The sequence below is a fragment of the Blastomyces gilchristii genome (assembly GCF_000003855.2).
Source record: "Blastomyces gilchristii SLH14081 genomic scaffold supercont1.4, whole genome shotgun sequence".
NCBI classification, from domain to species: domain Eukaryota; kingdom Fungi; phylum Ascomycota; class Eurotiomycetes; order Onygenales; family Ajellomycetaceae; genus Blastomyces; species Blastomyces gilchristii.
In genome coordinates, this window is record NW_003101679.1 from 3,875,454 (window position 1) to 3,897,757 (window position 22,304).

A 22,304-nucleotide genomic window follows, 5' to 3' on the forward strand; every position below is an offset into this window, starting at 1 on the left:
GTGTAATGAGATCAGTTGAATTGATAATGAGACTATCAAAAAATCTGGTCCTGGTCTCAGACACGGTCACACAGTCAGTCTAGCTGTGATACAGAAGTTACTAATATATATAAATTCTTTATTTAACAGATCATTGAGTATCTTCTGAAGAAGAAGAAGTTCATCTCAGAACATGTTATAAAGAGAATCTTATGATAATTTAAAGTCTTTATCATTCTTCTTTTTTAACTTGATACTGTGATTCACTTCTGAACCTTGTAAGAGAGGTAGATTTATAACATTATTATCTTATCAGAAGATATCTAGATATTTATGATATTATTAAGAGAGTCTAAACAAGAATCTATTGTAATAACACAGAATAACTTCTCTAGTGCTTTTTTAATATTGATCAGACTGATGAAGTAGATTGCTATATAATTCTGCTATCAGTGATCTTGTCAGTGATTCTATCAGTGACTTCTTTTACAGAGTATTTTATAAGTGTTGACAGAGATCTGTATCAGATTCATAGTCTTATGAATATCATCTTCATAAATTCTATTATTATTAGAAAATATTAAGCTTCTGTTTTAAGTGTTTAATAAGATACCTTGTTCAGATAGTCAGACAAGTTCTAATATAAGATTATAATCAAGATTATTAACTTTATATGTATAGACTTCTTCACATTGATGTTCTCTGATACCTATGTTTAGCTTTATCATGTAACAGATGTAAACATCTTTTGAGTCATTAAATTCTGTGAGAAGTCAGAGTTTTGATAAGAGAATACACTGAAGATTATAACATCTTATGACTGAAGATTTAATTATTGTATAATGACATAGATCACTGTCTATCATGACTTTCATATTATATATATTATTAATCACAGTAGATACAAGAATTACATTCATTGTCATTTTCTCTTTAAATTGTTATCATTCAATCTCTTCAAGCTTCTGTTTATGAATTTGAACAGAAGTTAATCTTTTCTCTATTTCATTGAGATATCTTCATAGTTATTTTCTGAATCTTTCTTTAATACAATGTGATTAGTGTGGACAGGCACTGATTCATTCTTTGAATGAGAAGATACTGATCTTTCTCTTAAGTAAGAAAATACATAGACTGATCACCAGTTGAAAGCAATATGTTCTAGTCAGTTACAATTGATACACATCTCTTGTTAATATCAATCAGTGACTTCTTCAGAAGTGATCTCAGAGACTCAGAAGCCTGTTTGAATGATGAAAACCCTTGTTTATATATAGACATTTGAGTTCACTTAATTTATAGTATCTGTATTATTATTCTTTGATGTAGATATATAAGTGACTGAGATGTAATATCTTCTGCCACTGTTCTATATACTCTTAAGCTTGATGAGATGATCATTCAATGTTCAGAGTTATATGCAGAAACCTTCATAAGTCTGGTCTTTATCTATACTTATAAGAGTCTGTAGAAGTTTAAAAGTTAGTGTCTTCTTAAGCATACTAATTATTATTCTATTCTTTCAAGATTGATCACCTGCTTCTAGAATCTTAGTATTGAAATCAGGAATGAATGTTATAAGAGAAGTATTTCTTTGTCAAACACTCTGTAATTAATTTAATGTCTTCTGTTATATAGCAGTATCTTGAAACAGAATATTGAGATGTTTAATGATATTATCAGACATATATAACACTGATTCACATGCTTTCATTCATGAATGAAACTTCTGTCTCACACAATTCTTCAATCAACTATTAATATATTAATCTTAATTAGTTAATGAACTGATGACATCTTCATCTATACTTAGTTTCACAAGTATTTTCAATCTTCATGATGGATAGAGAGTGAGATCAGAAGTATTAAAATATGTAGAAGTATCTAGATGTTTCTTCAACACTCTCATATTTATATCTGATTCAGTCAGTGTTGAAATTACTTATGCAGGGGTTTCTAGTTAAGATAATTGTTGAATTTTTCTTATATTGATATTATTGAGTTACATGCATATTAACTATCTGTTACTATTATAATTTCAACATTACTCAGAGTTATTATGATACTGCATCTATACTTGTATTTAAGAATTCTCTCATGTTATCAGTAGACATATTGTTTATTAAATGTATAGTATCTGTGAAATCTGAAGAAGTGTAATTATATGAATATCTCATATATCTAGAGTGTCAGAACTCTCAGATCTTTTACTGATATTCTCTTTATAAGATCTTGTTACAGAGTCAGAGTGACTGATGAGCAAGCTTCTATCTAAGAACTCAGTATTCACTTAACTGATTAATTGTTTTTCTATTTCTTACATATTATTATATGTTCAGATATCTTCTCAATGAGTAATCATTTCTAATAAGAAGATAATGAATGTTTTTCAAGTGTAAGAGGCCTACACTGAATAGATTGATATAATATATAGATCTTATATAACAAAGTGAAAAATGTTAGAAAAGGAAAAGAAAGAGAAAGTGCAGAAATCAGTGATTAAAGTGAATATTTATATACATACACAGTGATGTACGCGGTGAAACTTCAGAGTAGAAGAATAGAAATTCTGTAGATTTTCAGCTGAGAATCAGTGACTGAGAATCAGAGCTTTCAGCAGAAATCTATAAAGTATAACAGAATAGTCTATATAATTGATTGAGCGCAGCCTGTTATAATAGTCTATATAATCAGATACAGTCTGCTATAAATAATTATTTACATTCTGAGATTAATCTGTAGAAAATCTTTATCAATAGAGTTTTTTCAGTTATAATTTAAACTCTAGAGCTCTATATCTCTTCTTTATTTTAAATATTATTATCAGATATTGCATCTACTAATCTAATATAATCTTACTTAAATAGTAGATATCTAAGTATTTAATATTCTTATTATAAAAGTCAGCTTTATTAAGTTATTAAATAAATTGAAAGACTGGTCTGATTATATCAGAAGCTGTATTTAAACTAGATTTGAATTAAAAGAGTGTTTCAGAATATTTATTAATAAAGCTTTTAAATACTTCAGAAGAATATTCACTAACAGAGTATAAGTATAAAGAATTATTATTATTAACTAAATTAGTAAGTAGAATATAAGATTGTAAATATATATATAAGTAAGATTATAATGAATTTATTATTTTAATATTTATTTTATTGAATTCTTACTAATATTATTCTCTTTTTGTGAAAGATGTAAAGCTTGTGTGATTGAAAGATTGCTAGCTTTGTGAGAAGTTATATGATGAAAGAATTAGTAAGCCAGATCACATGATCTGACACTCTCACTTATCAGAGTAACTATACACAATGCTATATATAAAATTCACCTTCAAATCAAGTACAAGTACTAAAAATGACTGGAAAATGTGAAGTAATGAAAAATCAGTCATGATATACATCATTTTTTATCCCTCTATTCCTTCATCTTCATAATCTCCTTTCAACATGTATATTTCAACATTTCAAGTGGTTTAGTAAGCTCATTCACCGTGTTCTCAGCAGATGGAATATATCAGATAGATATCTCATTCTTGTGAACAAGATCTCAAAGAATGTGGAAATGAATCTCTATATACTTCAAGCAGTGTGAAATTGCTTCAGAAGAGAATAGCTCTATGACAGACTTATTATCAGCATGGATTGTATAAGCCAGATCATTGACTGTGATGGAAATGAGATAATCATCAGTATTCAGATTGTTGAGATAAGATGAAATGAAGTCAGTGTCTTCTAGAAGCTCTCAGAGACAGACAAGCTCATATGCAGCCTCAGAGAATGCAATATATTCGGCCTCTGTTGATGACTTGAAGACCTCTGTTTGCCGGCAGCTCCGTCATGCAACGGGGTCACCTGCCATGTAGATGATATAACCGGTGATTGAACGGGATTCTGAATCTCTACCGGCTCAATCAGCATCTGTGTATACTACAGGTTCAATTTCAGCATCTCTGTGATAGGTTATACTCTCATTGATTGAACTCTGTAGATATCAGAGTATACACTTGTATATGACCCAGTTCTTTGATGTAGGTCAGGAGCTGAATCATTCAAGAAATCCTGCAGTGAAGCTCATATCAGAACATGTATTGAATACAAGATATTGCAGAGATTTGATACCAGATTGATAGAACTGTAGAATAAATTCTGCTGTGTATACAATCAGTTTCTCATTATCATTCATGAAATCAACATTCTTCTTTATAGAAGTGAATATAGAATGATAGTCATTCATTAAGAACTTCTTCAGAAGATTTCTTATAAAGAGAGATTGAAATAATGTTAATGAAGTTGAATCTCTATCAATCTTCATTTCTAGATAGTGATTGAAATTCCCTACATTCTTGATCTTGTAATTAGCAGCGATTTCAGCTTTGACTCAGTTCAGATCTTTGATTTTCAGGCTGTAGAGACAGACATCATTTACATAGATGATTATATAGACCTGTCTTTCATTGTGGATAAATAGTTCAGCATCATAGAGACTGACACAGAAGTCTGAGTATAATAGCATCTTTCACAGCTTCTCATATCATAAGAGTACTGTCTGTTTAAAACTGTAGAGTCTCTGCATCAACTCATACACAAGATCATCATAATCTTCATGAAATTCTGTGAGTTGATTCATATATATTCATTCATCAGCAGGCAGTTGAGTATTCAAAAATGCAGTCATCATATCAATCTGCAGAACATATCATCCTCAGGATGCCAAGATCATCATAAGAGCTTGTGAGATGAATGCAGAGATAATAAGTGCAAAGATTCTTGAGTAATTGACTCTCTTCTGTTGAAGATTTCTGCAGACAACTCAGTGAGCCTTATAGTAGATAACATCACTCATATTATTAAACTTTTTGTCAAATACTCATTGATCACAGAGAACACTCATTTGTGATGTTCTCTCAATCAGTTGTCAGATCTCTATCTGTTTCAAACAGTTGATCTCTTTAACACAGGTCTTGTAATAATACTTTCATTTCATGAAAGCTTTGACATGTGTAAGGTTTTTCAGGATCAGAAATACAGTGATCTTGAAATCAGTAAGCAGATCTTCAAAACTATCTCTCACTGAAGATTCTCTTACTGTAGTGATATTTCTTATAGATATTAAAGAATTATCTGATTCAACTGTGAATTCTGAGAAGTTCAGTGTATTCTGCACTAAAAAGATAGATATTCTCACAGAGATATCATAGTCAATTCATCAATTATTAGTGAGTATGAGAAAAAATGAATACTCAGGTCAGATTTTCTCATCAATAAACAGAGTATCTATTGATTAATCAGGAATCACTGCAATCTCTTGACAGACTGTAGTGAGTAGGTCTGATATCACTGAAGAAATCACTGCAGTCACTTTACAGACTGCATTGAGTAGAATCTTCAGATTGTGTATTATTAATATCAATGAATTGACAAGATGAAGATTCTTCTGAAAGATAATGTCTTTTGATATGTATAAATGCCTGTTGAAGAGGTTCATCAATCTATAATTAATAAAATTATCATATCTCACAAAAATCAACTCTTTGAAACAGGAAGCTATCTTATTGATGAGCTTGAGAACTATCTTTAAGAATGCTTTACAACCTCATCAGTGAATGTCATGTGCAGAGAGTAGAGCTTCAAGCCAGGCCTTATACAGTGTAATCAGCTTTGTATTTTCAGAGTTCTCATACAATATCATTGAGATTGATATACGGTTAAGCAGCTCTGTGACTGTAATAACTGTCTCATCTCACATCTTTTCTAAAGCTGAAGAGTCTATTAATAGTGATTAAAACTTCTCAATGATCAAACTGATCAATTATTCAGGTACTTCATCTTGCTGTAAAGTATAAGAGAGAGTCAGCTTTCATTTTATATCTTCACTGAGCATATATGCTGTGACTGCATTTGAATTCAATTCTTCACAATCTGAGTGAATGATTGCAATGCCACATCTCAGCAGATTCTTGATAAATTGATTAAAGATTCATAGATATCTCAATGTCTCATCCTTGTGTTTCAATAGAAATATTCATCTCATACAGATGACATCATCTGTTATCATCATTACAAGCTTCTTATCAGTGTAAGATAATATATCATTCTCAGTTTCAAGAGTCTCATTATCATCAAATATATTCACTCAAATCTTCAAGGCCTTGCAGATGACATGATGTGGTGTGAAATTCTTGTAGAAAGTGTGTTTCTGTTTAAACTTAACACATGTGACACAGAATGATAATTTCTTCAGATTAATAATGATAATATCAAATCACAGGTTTCTGATCATTTTTAATATACTATTTTCACTGATATGATCAAGTCAATGATGTCACTCATCTATCAGAAGCTGTTTCAGAAGAACTGCAGATAATCAAGATAAAGATGAGATAATAAAGAAATCAGTATCTGAATTCTTAGAGTTGATTAACTGTTCAATCTTCTCATGACTGAAAGGTCTCAAAGATCCTGCATTTGAATCATAATCTGTTGAGATTGTCTTTGGTTTCAGAACAGTCACATATGTCACTGCTTTATACATTGAGTCATTCATTATCTTATGAAATGTCAGTGAGCTGTTGAATAGAATGTAAATATTATTATGAGACAGATTGATGTAGAAGATATCACTGTTAATAGATAACAGAAACTCAAAGTAGTTCTCAGTATTAACTTATATATTACAGTAAATATAGCTCTGATGTTTCATAAGCTCAGCAGAGATCAGATTTGTGAATAGTTCTAACATATAGTATATATGATTGAATTCTATCAATCTTTCACTTACTAAGATAAATACAGTGCTGACACTCTGAACCTTTATAATAACCTTGTTGATCACTTGAACTGTTAAATCATTGATTGCTATAAGTTCTGAAAATCATAATCTATCACTCACTATGTGGCATCTGATGTCACTATCTTATATAGTGAGGGAATTCTTGTGAGATTTCATGAAACAGACTGACATATTAATAATCTCTGTGAGGTTTATTATCTGATAGATGTCTGATTCATCTGTAAAGAATAGTTAAGTTCTATTCTTACTATTGTTCTTTTTCTTCTTTTTCTTGAATTTCTTTATTCTTGCAGTATTATTTATCTTTCAATTATTCAGAGTACTGTCTGAATTGATCAATCAACAGATGCTAAAGTGAGATCTCTCACATTCAGAATAGATAGATGAATTTCTCAATTTCTGATAATTTCAGAAGCTTTCTTAAGTACTATTACAATCACATTCAGTACAGTCTTCACAGGCTGAATTCAATGTATTATTGATAGTTATTATAATCATTGTAGCTGTTATAGCTGTGTTAGCTGCAGAATCTATATTCTACAGATTCTTTTTATCTTTTGAAGAATTAAGCTGTAAACAGATTTTCTTCATGAGAAGATCAACATTCAATATCACAGCTGTGAATTTGAAATTCTGTATCTTCTCTATCTTCTTCTGAACATAATTTCTTCAATTATTGAGTAGAACTGAGTAGAAGATATTAAATATTCATACATCTGAGAGAAAAGCATTCAACATCTTCAATTTCATGATGACAGACTGAAACTTATCAAAGAATGTATGTAGATTGATGATCTGTGTGTTACTAAGAGACATGAATTCCAGAACTGCCTCACAGTGTAACTGTGTTTTGAAGACAGAGTATTTCTATTCAATCACATTTCATAGAGTATAAGCAATCTGATTTTTATCATACTTGAAGAAATATGATCTGACACCTACACTCAAGAAGTTCAAGATGAATGTGTAGAGTCACCGGTTTCTGATGTCTTAGAATGATACTCATTCATCATCTTTTTATAGAGAGTTCTGAGTCTGTCATTTCTCTATCATATATCAACACTGTGTATCAATCAGTTTTGATTTCATGAAGATGCTTCATGTGATGTAATTGAATATATCAGTTAGACTGTTTAGTCTCACAGTATTCTTGATATCTTTCTTGAATTGAGAGATTGTCTTGTCAACACAGCTATCTGATTTATAAAGATTGAATTTCAATCTTTCACTGAGATTAGAATTTCATGTGACTGTACAGACTGTTGATATAATGATAGAATAATTATTAACATCTTGTAATTAATCTGTAAAGAATGAGAATCTCTGTTGACAGAGTTTTTTCAGTTATAGTTCAAGTTCTAAGACTCTTTACTTTCTCTTGTTCATCTCAAGTATTCTCTTGAGATGCTTCATCTGTTAATCTGATATTGTCTCACTCAAACAGTAGATATCTGAGTATTTATTATTCTTATCAAGAGAATCAGCATCAAGCTGTTAAGTAGATTGAGAGGCTGGCCTGACCATGTCAGAAGCTGTATTCAAACCAGCTTCAAATCAAGAGAGTGTTGCAGAGTGTTCTTCAATGAAGCTTTCAAAGACTTCAGAAGAATATTCACTGACAGAGTATAAGTGTGAAGAATTATTATTATTATCAACTGCAACTGATTCAGTGAAAAGAATGCAAGATTATAAACATATATATAAGTAAGATTATATTGAATCTGCCATCTTAATATTCATTTATTGAATTCTCAATATTCATTTATTGAATTCTTGCTAATATTATTCTCTTTTTCTTGCTTTTTTACAAATGTAATGTGTTTTCTGCAAGCCTCTTTTTTAAGCAAGCAGTAGTATTATTAATTATCAAGATCTTAAACATATCAATACTGATAGAATAAGACAATTTTAACTTCTGAAGAGTATTAAATGAAGCAGTAGTTTAAATAATGAGTATATTGACAAGAAATTCTGAATTGACAGTGATTTTACACAAAATGAGTCTCATAACCTGTGAAAGGTGTAAAGCTTGTGTGATTGAAAGATTGCTAGCTTTGTGAGAAGTTATATGATGGAAGGATTAGTAAGCTAGATCACGTGACCTGACACTTTTTTCTTACTTTTTTACAATATAATGTATTTTCTACAAGCTTTTTTTTTAAGTGAGTAGTAGTATTATTGATTAACAAGATCTTAAATATATTAATATTAATAGAATAAGATAATTTTAACATCTGATAGATATATTAAATAAAGCAGTAGTTAAAATAATAATTATATTAATAAGAAATTCTGAATTGATAGTGATTTTATATAAAACAGATCTTATAACCTGTGAAAGATATAAAGCTTGCTTAATTGAAAGGTTGCTAGCTTGTGAGAAGTTATATAGTGAAAGAATTAGTAAGCCAGATCACGTGACCTGACAAGACCTTATCATTTTGACTCATTTGAGTTGTTTATCAGTTCAGTTGACTGGCACAGTACCTGCTCTCACATTAATAGATAGAAACAAGTGAATCTCTGCAATCACTGACTATTTTCACTGCTCTTCAATCCGGTTTTGTCATTCAATTGTACCTGAGGCCTTGTCAAAATCCTTGGAAATCTCAGACAGATCAACTTCATCATCATTCAGTAGATCAGCATAGAATTCCCTCAAGTCACCAGAGAGACCTGGCTTCAAGACAGAGAAGTTCTCATGAGCTCAGGGAATCATCGAGCTCTGTCAGATCTGAGCTGAGAGCACTTCATCGTTGGGATCGGGGGAAGGCAAGGAATGTGTAGGAACCGGGGGGGGGCCACAAAACCACAACATGGCCAAGCGGCTGGCAGCGCACTAATAGATGGATGAGCAACTGGTTTGTGAGGAGATACACCCAGGGTTGAGGGAGCAGGAAAGACGGGAGGTGGGAGAAAGAGGAAGAGAGAAAGGGCACCTGGTAAACGACCGGAGAACAAAGAATCTCAAGGAAAGGTGGTCATTGGTACGTACCTAGGCAGGTTGGCGCCATCGTGACTCGGCCTGTGGTTAGGCCCCCCCTCGCAAGGCGTCAAGACGACGGACGCCTCGACGGGGTGAACTGAATTGCTGTAGCCGGACGGGACGTGTTGGAAGATCGAGGTCACGTGTTCTCAGTAGCAAAAAAGCGCTGCCCCTGACCCAACTTTTAATCCAGATTAAAATTTGGTTGCACCGCCAGCCCCACGGCGGTACCTGGCGCCATTCCCGAAACAGCCTAGGGGCGGGGCCGCGGGGGATTGTGTTTGGGCGGTTTCGTTTCGGTTTTGTACGGTGTTTTCTTTCGTTTTGCTGCGGGGAGGATGGGATGGAGAGGGAGGGAGCCGTGATTGGCCGATGGGCGTGTTTATGTTCTCTTTGTTTCTGTGGGATAACATACAATGTATTGTTAAATAATTAAATAATAATAATAATACAAACCAACAATCTGAAGCCGTTTTCCCCTTCGCTTGGGGAGGGAGAGAGAGAAGGATTGGATGCTTAAAGTTAGCGGCGTACTACGCAGTACGGAGTATGTATGCCTATTATTATTGCTAGTCCCTCCCCAGGTTAGCCGGCGTTGGATTGGCCTGCTCACAGTGGCTCAGTTCTCACTATTCGCTGCGTAGGAAGAGTTGTGGCTGCACTTGCCATGTTCGCTGCTCAGCCCGCCCGCTCGCCCGCTGCTCGCTCCCCCCCTTTGCCTTTGTCCGTCTTTTCTCCTTCTTCTTCTCCGTCGTCGTCCCCTTCTCCTCTTCTTCTTCTCTCAACCTCCAGTCCAGTCCGTCCTCCTCAATCCTCGCCCGCTGCTCTCCGTTTATCTTTCTCTCCCCACGTTCATTTCTACTTGTCATTCATTCATTCTTGCTTGCCTGGTTGCTCGTTGTCTTTCCTTCTTTCTTCTATCCCCCCCCCTCCTCCCCCTCTCTTCTTCTCTTCTTCTGTTATTATTCGCGAGCCATACCAGCCAAGATACACAGTCCTTTCACAGAGCCCCCAAGCAAGGTGCTCTTCACGAGAGAAATTTGACTGTACCTGGGCTATCATCGCGCAGTCGGGCCCTTGATTCTTTTGTTTTTCTTTTTTTTTTTTTTTTTTTTCCTATTTTACGATTTTTAGACATGCGATCCATTTGTTTCATGTATCTCACTTACCATCACGTCCGCGACTGATTTTCATCCCTACGCCGATAATCCGAGAGAGATAGTATAGTGTGTTAATGTAGATCGCCTCCAAATACTAATCGCAGTATTATCATCGATCGCACCTCCGCAAACATCAATCAACAAGAACAAATTCCTCTTCGAGCCTCGAGCGCACTGGTTGCTGCAACTAACATCCGTTTCATTCCTTCCCTTCTTCGTTGTGGGCCTGCTCTTCATCCGTCTGTCTTAAGGTAGTCAGTCAACTCTGCATTGCAGCCTCACGATCATCACGATGGCACATCAACATGACCACCACTGGGCCGCCCACAAAAGGGAATTGGGCAAGAGACAGAGACGTCCGGAAATCGTGTTTGTGACACTCCCTCCAGACTTTGAAGGTCCTATCGGGGGGTTTTTTACAGAGCATGCACCGGGCGTGGGACCCCCTGTCCGACCAACGAGGACACCAGAGCCTCGTCCCTCCAGGCGTCCCGCAAGCACCTCTGCCAGGCCTACGCCGAAAAGAACATCAACAACACCTGAGCGGCCCAAGTCTACCAAGGAGACTACGGCATCAAACAGGCCATCCAGAACTACAATGGCTACATCGACTTCAGACATCTCGTCGGATACCGTCAATACGCCCACTGGGTTTAATGAGTTTCGCCAAACCGGCACGGGTACCGGCTCACCAACAGCGATCACCTCATCTGATGTCTCCAGTGGCATGTCTGGCGGTGCAAAGGCAGGATTGGCAATAGGAATTATCCTGCTAATTGGCTTGATTGCGGGTGCTGCGTTGTTTTTCATCCGGAAGAAGAAACGGGAAAAGTCGGAATTGACCGGTTTCGATACTGAAAAGCCGTTCGGCGCAGCAGCGCGTTCAGATTCTGGTCCTGGCCCTACTGTTGGCGGCAGTGACCCTCCCCCCATGACGCGAACGATGACCTCTCCAACTGCTCCCCAGCTAAATATTCGACCTATTACACAGTTTTCGCCCGACCTTGGTGGCCACACCACTCCAGGAAATGCGTTTAGCAGTGGCAATCTTGCTCCTGGTGTCGCCGCTGTTGGTGTTGCACGCAGTCTTACTGGGGAGAAGCCAGCGCCGCCGCCCAAAACATTCAACAATGATCCCAATCCCTTCAATGACCCGGTCAATCCCTTCGACAGCCCCGCGATCTCATCCGCGCCTGCAACGCCTGCGACACCTGCAACCTCTGCAACACCTGGAACTCCCAGAGTGCCTGCAGCATTTGCTTCAGGTGCACCACCTAGCCACATCCCATCCCCTGCCATTTCTGATGTCCGCACGCCCTCACCTGAAACCCTAGTTACTGGTGTTGCTGCAGTGGGCACTGCTGTTACTGCTGGAGCTGTTGGCGCCGTTGCAGTTCGCCGAAGCTTGAACGACGGAAAGCTCCAGGAACAGCCACGCGACGGCCCTGCTCCCGCAAGAGATTCTCCTCCTCCAGCTAGTCCCGCCATGAGCGTGGACTCTACCACAGCGTCTGCAGTTGCCGGCGCTGGCGCTGGTCCTGGTGCCGGTCCCGCTGGGCCTCCGAACGTTCATCGCGTCCAGCTTGACTTCTCCCCTTCGATGGAGGATGAACTTGAACTTCGAGCTGGACAACTTGTCCGCCTCATGCATGAATATGACGATGGCTGGGTAGGTTTCATTTTTTTCCTTTCCCTTCACGGATCCCATAAATTTAATTGACAAAACTCTTACAAATAACAGGCCCTCTGCGTCCGTCTCGACCGTTCTGCGCAAGGCGTCGTTCCACGAACCTGCCTATCCTCCCGCCCCGTCCGACCCCGTCCCCGCAACCAATCCAATGCCGGTCCCCGTGGCCCACCACCAATGGGATACCCTCCTGGCGGTCCCCCTTCTGACAGCGGCCGTTCCATGTCCATGAGCAGCCAAATGTCTCATCACAGCCCCAACCCCAACGGCCCCTTAACTCCGCGCTTCCAGCCGCCTGCAAACGGCCGCCCGGCATCCCCAGCATCCCCCGCGCCATCTAGCTACCGCACATTCCCACCCCAACAACACCCACATCCCCATCAGCCACACCAAAATGGGCGCCCAATGTCACCCGCCCGGTTCCCGCATGTGCCACGCTCCCTCTCGCCAGGTCCCGGACGCATCCCGCAGCCACGCTCCATGAGCCCCGGTCCCTACGGTCCCGGCGGCATGAATAAGCCAGCCATGTCTGCAACCGCCAACAGGAGACGAAGCCACAGTACCAGCGCAGCTATGGGGCCTGGTGGCAATCCCGCAGGACCAGCACCAGTGCCAATGCCAGCGCCACAAGGACAGGACCGACAACAGCAATTTGCCCTGCCATCTGCCACAGCTGGCTTTGGGGGGTATCCGGAACAGGTGATGCCGCCGCAACCACCGCAGGTGCAAGCGCAGCAGGCCCCAATGCCAGCACCGGCACCAGCGCCCATGCAGGCACAGGTAACTCCGGAACCATCGCGAAGCCCACCGATGTCGACGGAGCCTATTGAACGGAAACCGCTCCCCAGTCCAGCGCAGCAGTAAATTGAAATAGAATGAACATGAATAGGGCCACGAGTGAGAGATGAAATGTGGAGTACTTTTTCTTTTGGGTCCATGCTCCTGTTGTGAATGGATGGGGCGTATTATCTAACAGGAGAGACGAAAGATATATCCAGAAAACCAGCTCGAAAAAAAACCGAAAGAAATCGAAATCAACTAAAAAAACATCCCCAACCTGAGAAGCTAATTTGGCAAAATTTCTATTTTTCTATTTCTCTATTTTTTCTATTTTCGATGGTGGAAGTGAATTTGATACCAGTTTACGGTTTACAGATTTTTCTTATTTTTTTCTGTATTTTTTTCTGTTTTTTACAACACTCTATTCCCCTCGTCCCCCTTCACCACACTGAGCTTATCCCCCTTTAATTTCTTTCTTTCCCCGTATATAAACCCAACCCCCCCTGTCTTTTTACCACTGTATTTTGTTGTTAGTTTTGCTTGCTAGATTTGCCTGATATTCCCGCCCCCTTCCCGGTGAATTTTCCCATCCTCTCTCCCCTTCTTAACTTTCCTTCACGCATATTTTTTTCTTGTGTCATACCATATGTATGTATGTATGGCACCTTAGCACTGTTCACCTTCACCTTTTATGTGGCAGGAGGGGTTTAGGTAAATTAAATAAATAAATAAATAAGTAAATGTGTAGTTATGAGAAGGTTGATTGATGATTGATTGATCTTGATGAGAGAGTGAGGGGTGAGAGAAGAAAGAGAGAAGATATCAGTAGCTGAGTGATTTGAAATGTGATTTAGATAGATTGTCTTGATTAGTTTTTCTCAGGTATGAATATAACTATTTTTTCTCTACATTTATCTTTACCTATTCCCAATTAATGCTAAGAATTTGGCATCTGAGATGTTCTTTTCGTCTAGCTAGTTATCTATCTATTACTGAGACTGATGGGTATGGTCATAGAAGAGAAAAAAAAAAAAAAAAGGAACGCTCACGAGCGAGGGAAGAACATCAGAAATAATAAACAACACAAAAGGGAGTATCTCTTTAACCTCTACTCTAATGAAAAACTAAACAAATATATAGAAGAAGTCTATATGTGGGAGTATGTATGTAAATCTTTGACATATGCAATAGGAAAAGTTCAGCAAAAAATGGCAAAAAACAACTCATGGTATCGTCACAGATGCGGAACCCCGGCACTGGCCAACGCTAGATTGATAATACTCACGACCCCCTCGCCCAATATGAGCCCAGACGCGAGAATCACCACCGTCGACCCAGCGTCGGAATCATCCTCCCCACCACCCGTCCTAGAGCCAGCAACATGTTCATCATCGTCTTTAACGGCAGACGGTACCCCCGCCGTGTCATCATCGCCCTCGTCAAACGGCCCCGTGAACAAACGCGCACGACTATCACCAACAACCCCGCTCCTCAACGGCGACAAGGGCCACCACCACCGCCGCTGGCGCCGTTGCTGCTGCCGCTTCCTCCACCTCCACCACCATGCAATAACGCCACCAATAGCCCTGGCCAGCGTGAACGACGGCACATTATACATACCCACGGCAACGGCAATGCCGCCTGGTATCCACGCGCGCCACGGCGGGCTTCTTCCCCTTCCTTCCCCGGCTTTCCCCGGTGAAAACGCAGGCGAAGCACTCATAATCCTCAAAACCGTAATGACCGAAAACACCACGCCTGCAATCGTGGCGGTCTGCCACGCCATCTCCGGCAGGCCCTGGCCCGTCACGAGCCGCGCGGTGAATATCCACACGTAGGCCGTGGGCACCTGGAACATGGGGCTGGGCACGTCGTAGACGGCGACGTATAATTTATAGACAGCGGCGGAGATCACGGCGCCGAAGAGGCTGCCGATTACTTGTCCGTAGAACTGCGCTTTGGGGCTGGCACCGAGCAGGTGGCCTGTTTTCAGATCTTGCATCATGTCGCCGGCTTGCAGGGCGCCGGCTTCGGATACGGCGCCTGCGAGGAGGTTCGTAACGACTGCGGTGCGGCGCGTGTGGCTTGAGGCTGGCGTGGCGAAGGCGAAGATCAATTGGGTGAGTTTGCTGATGCCTGAAACGGGGTTCAGGTCCGTTTCGCCTAGGGCGCGCACGCCCATGACGGAGAGGAAGAGAGCGAGGAGGGTAGCAAGAGCTGAGAGGGCTGGAGTGATGAGGTTGCCGAAGCTGAGGTGCATGCATATGACATTGAGGACTAGGGTGAGAGGGAGGAGGATGAGGACTGTACGGGTGGAGATGAGCTCGGATGGAGGGGCGTCACCGTCGACGCTGTCCATTGCGTGCGGCGGGTGAATGGCGGTGTAACCTGTTCTACGAGAAGCGGGTTTGATAACATTGGCCCAGAAATCATTTCGGGTCATGTTATGTAGAAGAATTGGCCCGTGGGTGATCAACGGTCGGAGCACTAACCAGCCAAGGTTGATGATCGAGTCTGCAAGCATTATAGCAAGCGAAACCCATACAATCCAAGCTTTGCTGCCGTCTTCCCAGCTATCGACGGGTCCGGGAGCCCAGCCCCGATGTTTGGCAAGAGGGGATAGTATCCCCCATCCTAGAATCGCACCGACCAGCACATGTAGTGATGTGGAAGGGCCCATTATTATGCCTTGGCCGATGTATGCTGGAGAAGGATTGAGTGTCCACAGCCATTGAGTCGCAATCGGAAGACCAAAAATAGGGAGATCACGAAGCCGCGGGATAAAATATGAGACGAGGGTCTAGAAAAGTAAATCAGTAAACGTATTGAGGATTAAAAAATCGAATTGGAAGCCCTTTTACATATGTCGCAGAAACTCCAAACGCGTAGATCAACAATTTAATCTTCGCCTGCCAGTCTTTCCTTCTATCCCGCTCAGCAAGTTCTAGTCTTGAGATTGAATGCGAAGTGTCCTCCCGCTCATCGGGAGCTAGCAACGTCACGCGCTCTCGCTCATGCGCTGAGTTTGACCTTGACCTTCTCCTCCTCCTCTGCTCACTAGCAATGCCCACAGCCTTCCCCTTCTCCTCTGTCTGTCCACCGCCATGTAGCACTCTAATCATCAATGCTGTCGCCGTCCCACTCGGAAACTTCAGCTTCTCCCTCACAATAACCTCCTTCCGTAACGGCACCGCAAAAACAACCCCGAATAAACACACACCCAAACTCCAAACAACTAATTTCCCAAACGAAAGCTTCAATGGGCCCCCTTCACCCTGTCCATCATCGGCCCCTCGGTCTCCATCAGGCCCATCTCGCAGCAAGAACTCCATAGACGGTATGACGCCCACAAATCCACAACCCAGTGGCATTGATCCGACGGCGCCCGCAACAGTTTGGATCAGAACGTTTTCTACTGGCGTAAATGGGAATGAAAGATGGCGAGAAAGGGCCTTGAAGGCCGCAAACCCTATTAGTGACGAGGGCATGGCCATGGTGCTGATCCAACCAGTCTGAAGGCCGAAGTACGTATTGGAGAAAGTGATGAGAGTGCCAATTACGAGGCCCATGAGGAGGGATCGGGTGGTAAAGCTCTGCGCGGAGGTTCTCGAAGCTCGCAATCTGTCCGCGCTGGAGTCACCGGGAAACCGGCTATCATGTTGGATGTCGCCGTGATGGTCACCATCTTCATGGTTGCTGTCTTGATCTGAATGCGTTTCCTCATTGTGGCTTGAAGACATTAACCCTGGGGATTGGAACTGTCTCACAGGATAACTATGGCTTTCCAGGCCCTCGCGGTTGGATAATGAGGGACCTGTCCCACCCATTTTCTAGTAGTTTCAAAAAATGATAACCTGCGAGACCTTGGGCAATCAATCCCGGTGAGCAACACGGGGTAACCGGCAACCACAGCCTCAGGCTCGTGGAAGATATATATTATAAAATTCCAACAGATCGCCTAACCCCCATGATTAGAGAGCGGGGAGTTCGGCTGATGTTGATATACGAGGTTGCGATGACGAGCTTGCAGACCCGAGCCAGCAGATTACTAATGAGCTCCAGATGACTAATGACGCAATTAATGCTCCGGGATGCAATACAGAGGGAATTAAAGATAGAAATATTATTATTTCCTTAAATAAAGTAATGAAGGCAGCTTTATTAATACACACAAGCCTTGAACAGCTGACCAGCATGCAGAAACAAGGAGTAGTTGTAAATCGGAAGGGATACAAACGCCTAGATGATAAAAGCCAAGCAAGCCCCTTGCGAATGCACCAATGAGCCGAAAAACCCGCAGCTAATCCCTGAAATGAATATCTCTAAATGATATAATTTAATCAATTAAAATCCAAAGCTATCCAACAACGCATTTGAATCCGGTTCCTCAAAGGTCGTCCCCGCCTCATACCTTCCACCCTGAGCAGATAGGGAACCTTTCAACTCTTCCTGAAGCGTAGGCATATCAGCCACAACCAGACTGCTCCTTCTCCTCAGCAGCTTCCTTAGATCCGGCGCTTTAAATGATAGACGCGAAGATTGAGTCTTGCTAAGGGGCGCGGAAGGTTTAAGGAACTCCCATTCGCGCACAAGATTGAGACCTAGCAGGTCGCAGCCCATTCGGTCATACAACCGCGCGTTGCGCAGGACGAATTCCCATTCGTCCCTTGCAGGGACTTTAGCGGCACCTTTCAGCGTCTGCGTAGTCTTATCGCGGAGTTGTTTGTAAAGGATGACCAGAGCTGGGTCGTGGGCCAGGTATGATTTTGCCTGGAGAGTGATTGCGCCTGGGCTAGTGGGAGACGATGGAGTGGATAGGATGAGGTTTCCGATTGGCGACTGTGCGATCAAGGTAGTTAGTTAACGGGTTTCCCCATGGCTCATGTTTGCTTTTTTCTTTGTGGAAACAATTGTCGAACTTACAATCAATGTCCGTACAGCCAAGTCTCGTCGATTGAGCAGCCAAAATGCCCATGTAGCCATCCATCGGTTGCCTTCGGAAGCAGCATCGACAAGAACCCTTTCCTCTAGAATCTCCTTAAGTACAGGTCCATCGTCCCCCTCGTAGGCGCGTGTAATCGCAACAGCCAACTGCACATCCTGGAGTTGGTTCATGCACACATAAACGGCATCGCGCAAGTGGTCGGCTAGGAGAAAGAAGGCAGCAGCGTACTCTATCATTGCGTTTATCTAGCTGTTAGTAAACTACTTCCTGACATGTTCCTCGAAGATATGAAGTAGGGCTCGTACCAAATCTTCGTTTTCCGAGCAATGCGTAGGCATTTTTGAGTGCCGCCGTTCGCCACCTCGGTTCGCTAAAGTTATTGCTCAATAGTCGTTGGGTGGCAGACTGTTCACGATTCCAGCTTGCCATTCGCCAAAGCCCCTGTAGAACGCTCTTCTTCCTGAGTGCAAGATAATAAAGACTACAGTCGATGGGATTCTTTTCCTGGCTTTTGGTATATTCATTGCGGGCGATGACCTCGAGTTGAGCTCGCTAGAAGGGACAACAAAAGTTAGACTAAAGATGTCCCGTTATAAATAAAGTGAAGCTGAACGATTGATTACTCACTAGAGAATTTAAATCCGTAATCCACATGAAAATCCCACTCTCTTTCGCGTGTTCCCAAAGCATTTTCCCCTGATATTGCCTAGAGACGAGATCTGCGAGGATTTCATGGCTATCGCTGTGTAACGCCCATACAATCTCCCTCCAGGAAACAGTGGGTTGTTCAGGAAGCCCCTGGCTTCTCCGTAGCATGTGTTGACGGAAGAAAAGTAGGTACCGCGCAGCATTGTCGTCCATCGAGCGTCGATGCTTATCGACGGTTGCTACACACTCAATAATGTTCACGAGGCGGAATTGTTCGGTGCTTGTTAGTTGAGGCAGTGCGACTCGCATTAGATTTTCATTTAGTGCGGTTCCCAGCGTCTCGTCCACAACAGAAGATTCACCACCAGTGGCGAAATCGGCATAAGGTGAGTGCATTTCTTTCCAGTGGACCTTTTTCAACGTCTATGTTGCCAACCGTTAGTTTATTCGTCCGCACATATACACAACTAGAAAGCCTGAGAAACTTACATCTGCATTTTGATATATATCTTCAAGCGGAATATCCAAGAACCCATCAATCTCATCACCTTCGGTATAAAACTTAAGCTTTTGATAGAGGCTTGTGAGAATTAAATGCACGAGATTTGATTTTCCGGAAAGTATGCACTGCGACAAGAATTGCGGATGAAATACTGGTAATGTGCCATTCAACCGACTGACAACGTCAAAGAGATCCACATATATCTGTCGCGCTGGAAGGCGAACATTGGTGATCAATTGGTTACTAAGTTCAATATGCTTGTCGTAGACGAACAGTTGATTGCCAGAGCCAACAACAAGATTGCCGTTGCCGAGCCAGCAAGAGTCACCAACCGGATGGGGTGTTAGATCCTGGATCCGAATTTCCCGAATCTGCGTCCAGGATGGTCCAGCATCAAGGTAGTCATATCGCAGCTGGGACATGAGAATGACTTTGTGGGGAAATCCAACAGACAGTATAGATTGAATATGCGGTGTTGACGTCCAGTCCAAGTCCTTGATAATATCCTGTTGTGAAAAGTTCTCTTCGAACTCCAGCTGAGCTCCGTAGGTATCCCATATTGTGAGACGTGTCCGATCTTGGTCAACGATAGCCGCCTTGCGCATTGAGGCACCGCTGGCGAGCGATGGATTGCATATCCCTGTTTCAACCGTAGAAGTTAACAGCCAGTCAATTTTCTCATTCTGTTTATCGACCTTGGCTGTCCACGTCCTAACTCTCCCGCTATATGTGTAAGACAGAGCTATGTCGGTTGCGAACAGATCAAGGAAACCGGAAATCATCATCGAAGAACCGGCCGGATCAATGGGTAAAATATATGCGATATCTTCATCCACGCCTAGGTTAAATGTACAAAATTGGCGCATTTTAGGATGATAGAATCCATTCGCCCCATTCGCAACGACATGCTCCTCGGGAAGGTCAATTTCCCAGGCGACTCCAGTCATATCAGCAGCAATAGCTACCACGTATACAGTTGAAGAATTCGCCTCAGAAGTCGGTAGGAGCAAAACACAAAGGGGTTTTGACGATAACCCGAAATCACATGTTGCTAGCCTTTCCGCGTAGAATGAGCGAGTATCCCAAAGAGAAATACTATCATGATGTAGATTAACCAGGAATTTCCCCTCTCCAATCAGACAGGTACGATGAATATGGAGATCGGAATAGAGAGAGCTCTGCCGAACAAGAACAGGGCCAGAACTACTAGCTCTCTGTCGCCATATCATAGCCTTGTTGTCGTCGGTACGCGAAACTAGAATTTTCCCGCTCGCATTACGTACGATCTTCTTGATGGATCCCGTATGTCCAGACCAGACAGCTCTTGAAGTCAACCGCTTCTTTCGCGGAGATGGGTCAAATAAAGCTTCCACTTTGGAGTCCAACCACTCGATTCGCCCGTCAAAGTAATGGACTAAAATCGTAAACGAGTCTTCCGATAATCCACCAGCAAAACCGTAAAATTGAGCATAGTCGTCGCCCGGTTTAATACCGGAAGCAAATGAAAGATGCAGCCCTTCAACATGCGTTATATTGAACACACTTGTCGGTGACCGGACTTTGCATCCGACATTCTCAAGACCCCAAGCAGACATGTGTCCCCTGCCATCCATGACAATACACACTTCCGGACTCTTAGTTGCCACTTCAACAAGATGTTCGAGAGCTCGATTATCCCGCTCCTGTGCAGCCCCTAACTGTACGGCATGTTCTGTAGCGACGGAAAAATCCCGCCCGTCAATTATGAACCCATACCTTCTTTTCGCAAACTCACTATTATTAGGTTGCCTCGGCTGAATTGCAGTGTCCATATCGATCTCCGCCCAAAGCTGAAGTGCTGACTTGGAGCCCGTCCGATCCATGCCCGCCCAAACCCGTATCTTATTATCGGCGCATATCGTATAAAGAATATTGTCCATCGTCTGTTCCGGATGGTATGGCCGCCGCCAATGCATGCTTGTCACAGTGTCCGGGTGAGGAAGGTAAGAAACCTCGAACCGAACCTCGTCCGTGCTGAAGGTGAGCCGCTTCCATACCTTTACCAGACGATCGTATTGGCCAGTCGAGGCAATCAAGCTAGCGTCGTGGGAAAATTGCGCAAACTTCACTGGGTTGGCGACGCTTTTCATCCAAATGATTTGCGGTTTATCTGTGAGTAGCCATAGAGCTAGGCGCGAGTTACCGGCTAGGAGCTCGCCCGCAGCGCCCCATGACAGCACATTTATCCGCTCATCGTCGTCCGGGGCGCGAAGCTTGTGACATAGACTCCACTAGCAATAGCACGTCAGTTAGCAATTGCCCGACCATTGTAAACCACAGCTCCTTCATATACCATTATCCAAAGTCCAAAACGAAATGGGAATATCGAGAGTATCTGCTAACCTTCCAAATATTATCGCCAACACAGCAGGGGTTAAAGACAGAAATATCTGAGCCCCCAGCAACGGCGATTCTCCCCGAAGCTTCATCAATCAAGACAGCTTCGAGAGGTCCCGTGTCATCGAGATAAATGGTTTGTAAAAGTTTGTGCGCTCCGCTGAGGATAACCAGCGCTTGGCCGGAGATGTAGCACTAGACAACGCGGGCGCAAACAAAAACGATGTCAGCGAATTCTGTGCCGCGTTGATATACTCTTCACGAGTGAATTCCAGTTACTCAAAAAGTGTTATACTTACAACAATCCGGATATTTTTCCACAGCGCGGTGCTCAGAGCCTGTAGTTTCGCCGGGGGTCGCCCGGGTAGTAGAGCTCGCATCGGAACGCTCGAAGACGCCAGTGTGACTGTCGCGGTCCGTTATACCATCCTCGACGAAAGTGGGTT

At 42.0% G+C, this 22,304-nt stretch overlaps 2 protein-coding genes across 2 annotated transcripts; one reads left to right on the forward strand and one right to left on the reverse strand.

The window, feature by feature from the left end:
- Positions 1–10,200: 10,200 nt before the first annotated feature.
- BDBG_02991 (uncharacterized protein) lies at positions 10,201–14,338 on the forward strand. Its single transcript, XM_031721047.1, has 2 exons — positions 10,201–12,589; positions 12,662–14,338. The coding sequence occupies exons 1-2, from the start codon at positions 11,213–11,215 to the stop codon at positions 13,469–13,471; spliced, it is 2,187 nt and encodes a 728-aa protein (XP_031577454.1). The 5' UTR covers positions 10,201–11,212; the 3' UTR covers positions 13,472–14,338.
- Positions 14,339–14,621: 283 nt separating this feature from the next.
- Positions 14,622–22,238, reverse strand: BDBG_16730 (uncharacterized protein; the record flags this gene model as incomplete). Its single annotated transcript, XM_031724616.1, has 10 exons — positions 14,622–16,187; positions 16,249–17,217; positions 17,339–17,435; positions 17,757–18,226; positions 18,311–18,561; positions 18,638–18,884; positions 18,960–19,403; positions 19,470–21,752; positions 21,865–22,053; positions 22,158–22,238. The coding sequence occupies 10 exons, from the start codon at positions 22,236–22,238 to the stop codon at positions 14,622–14,624; spliced, it is 6,597 nt and encodes a 2,198-aa protein (XP_031577455.1).
- Between the last annotated feature and the right edge of the window lie 66 nt (positions 22,239–22,304).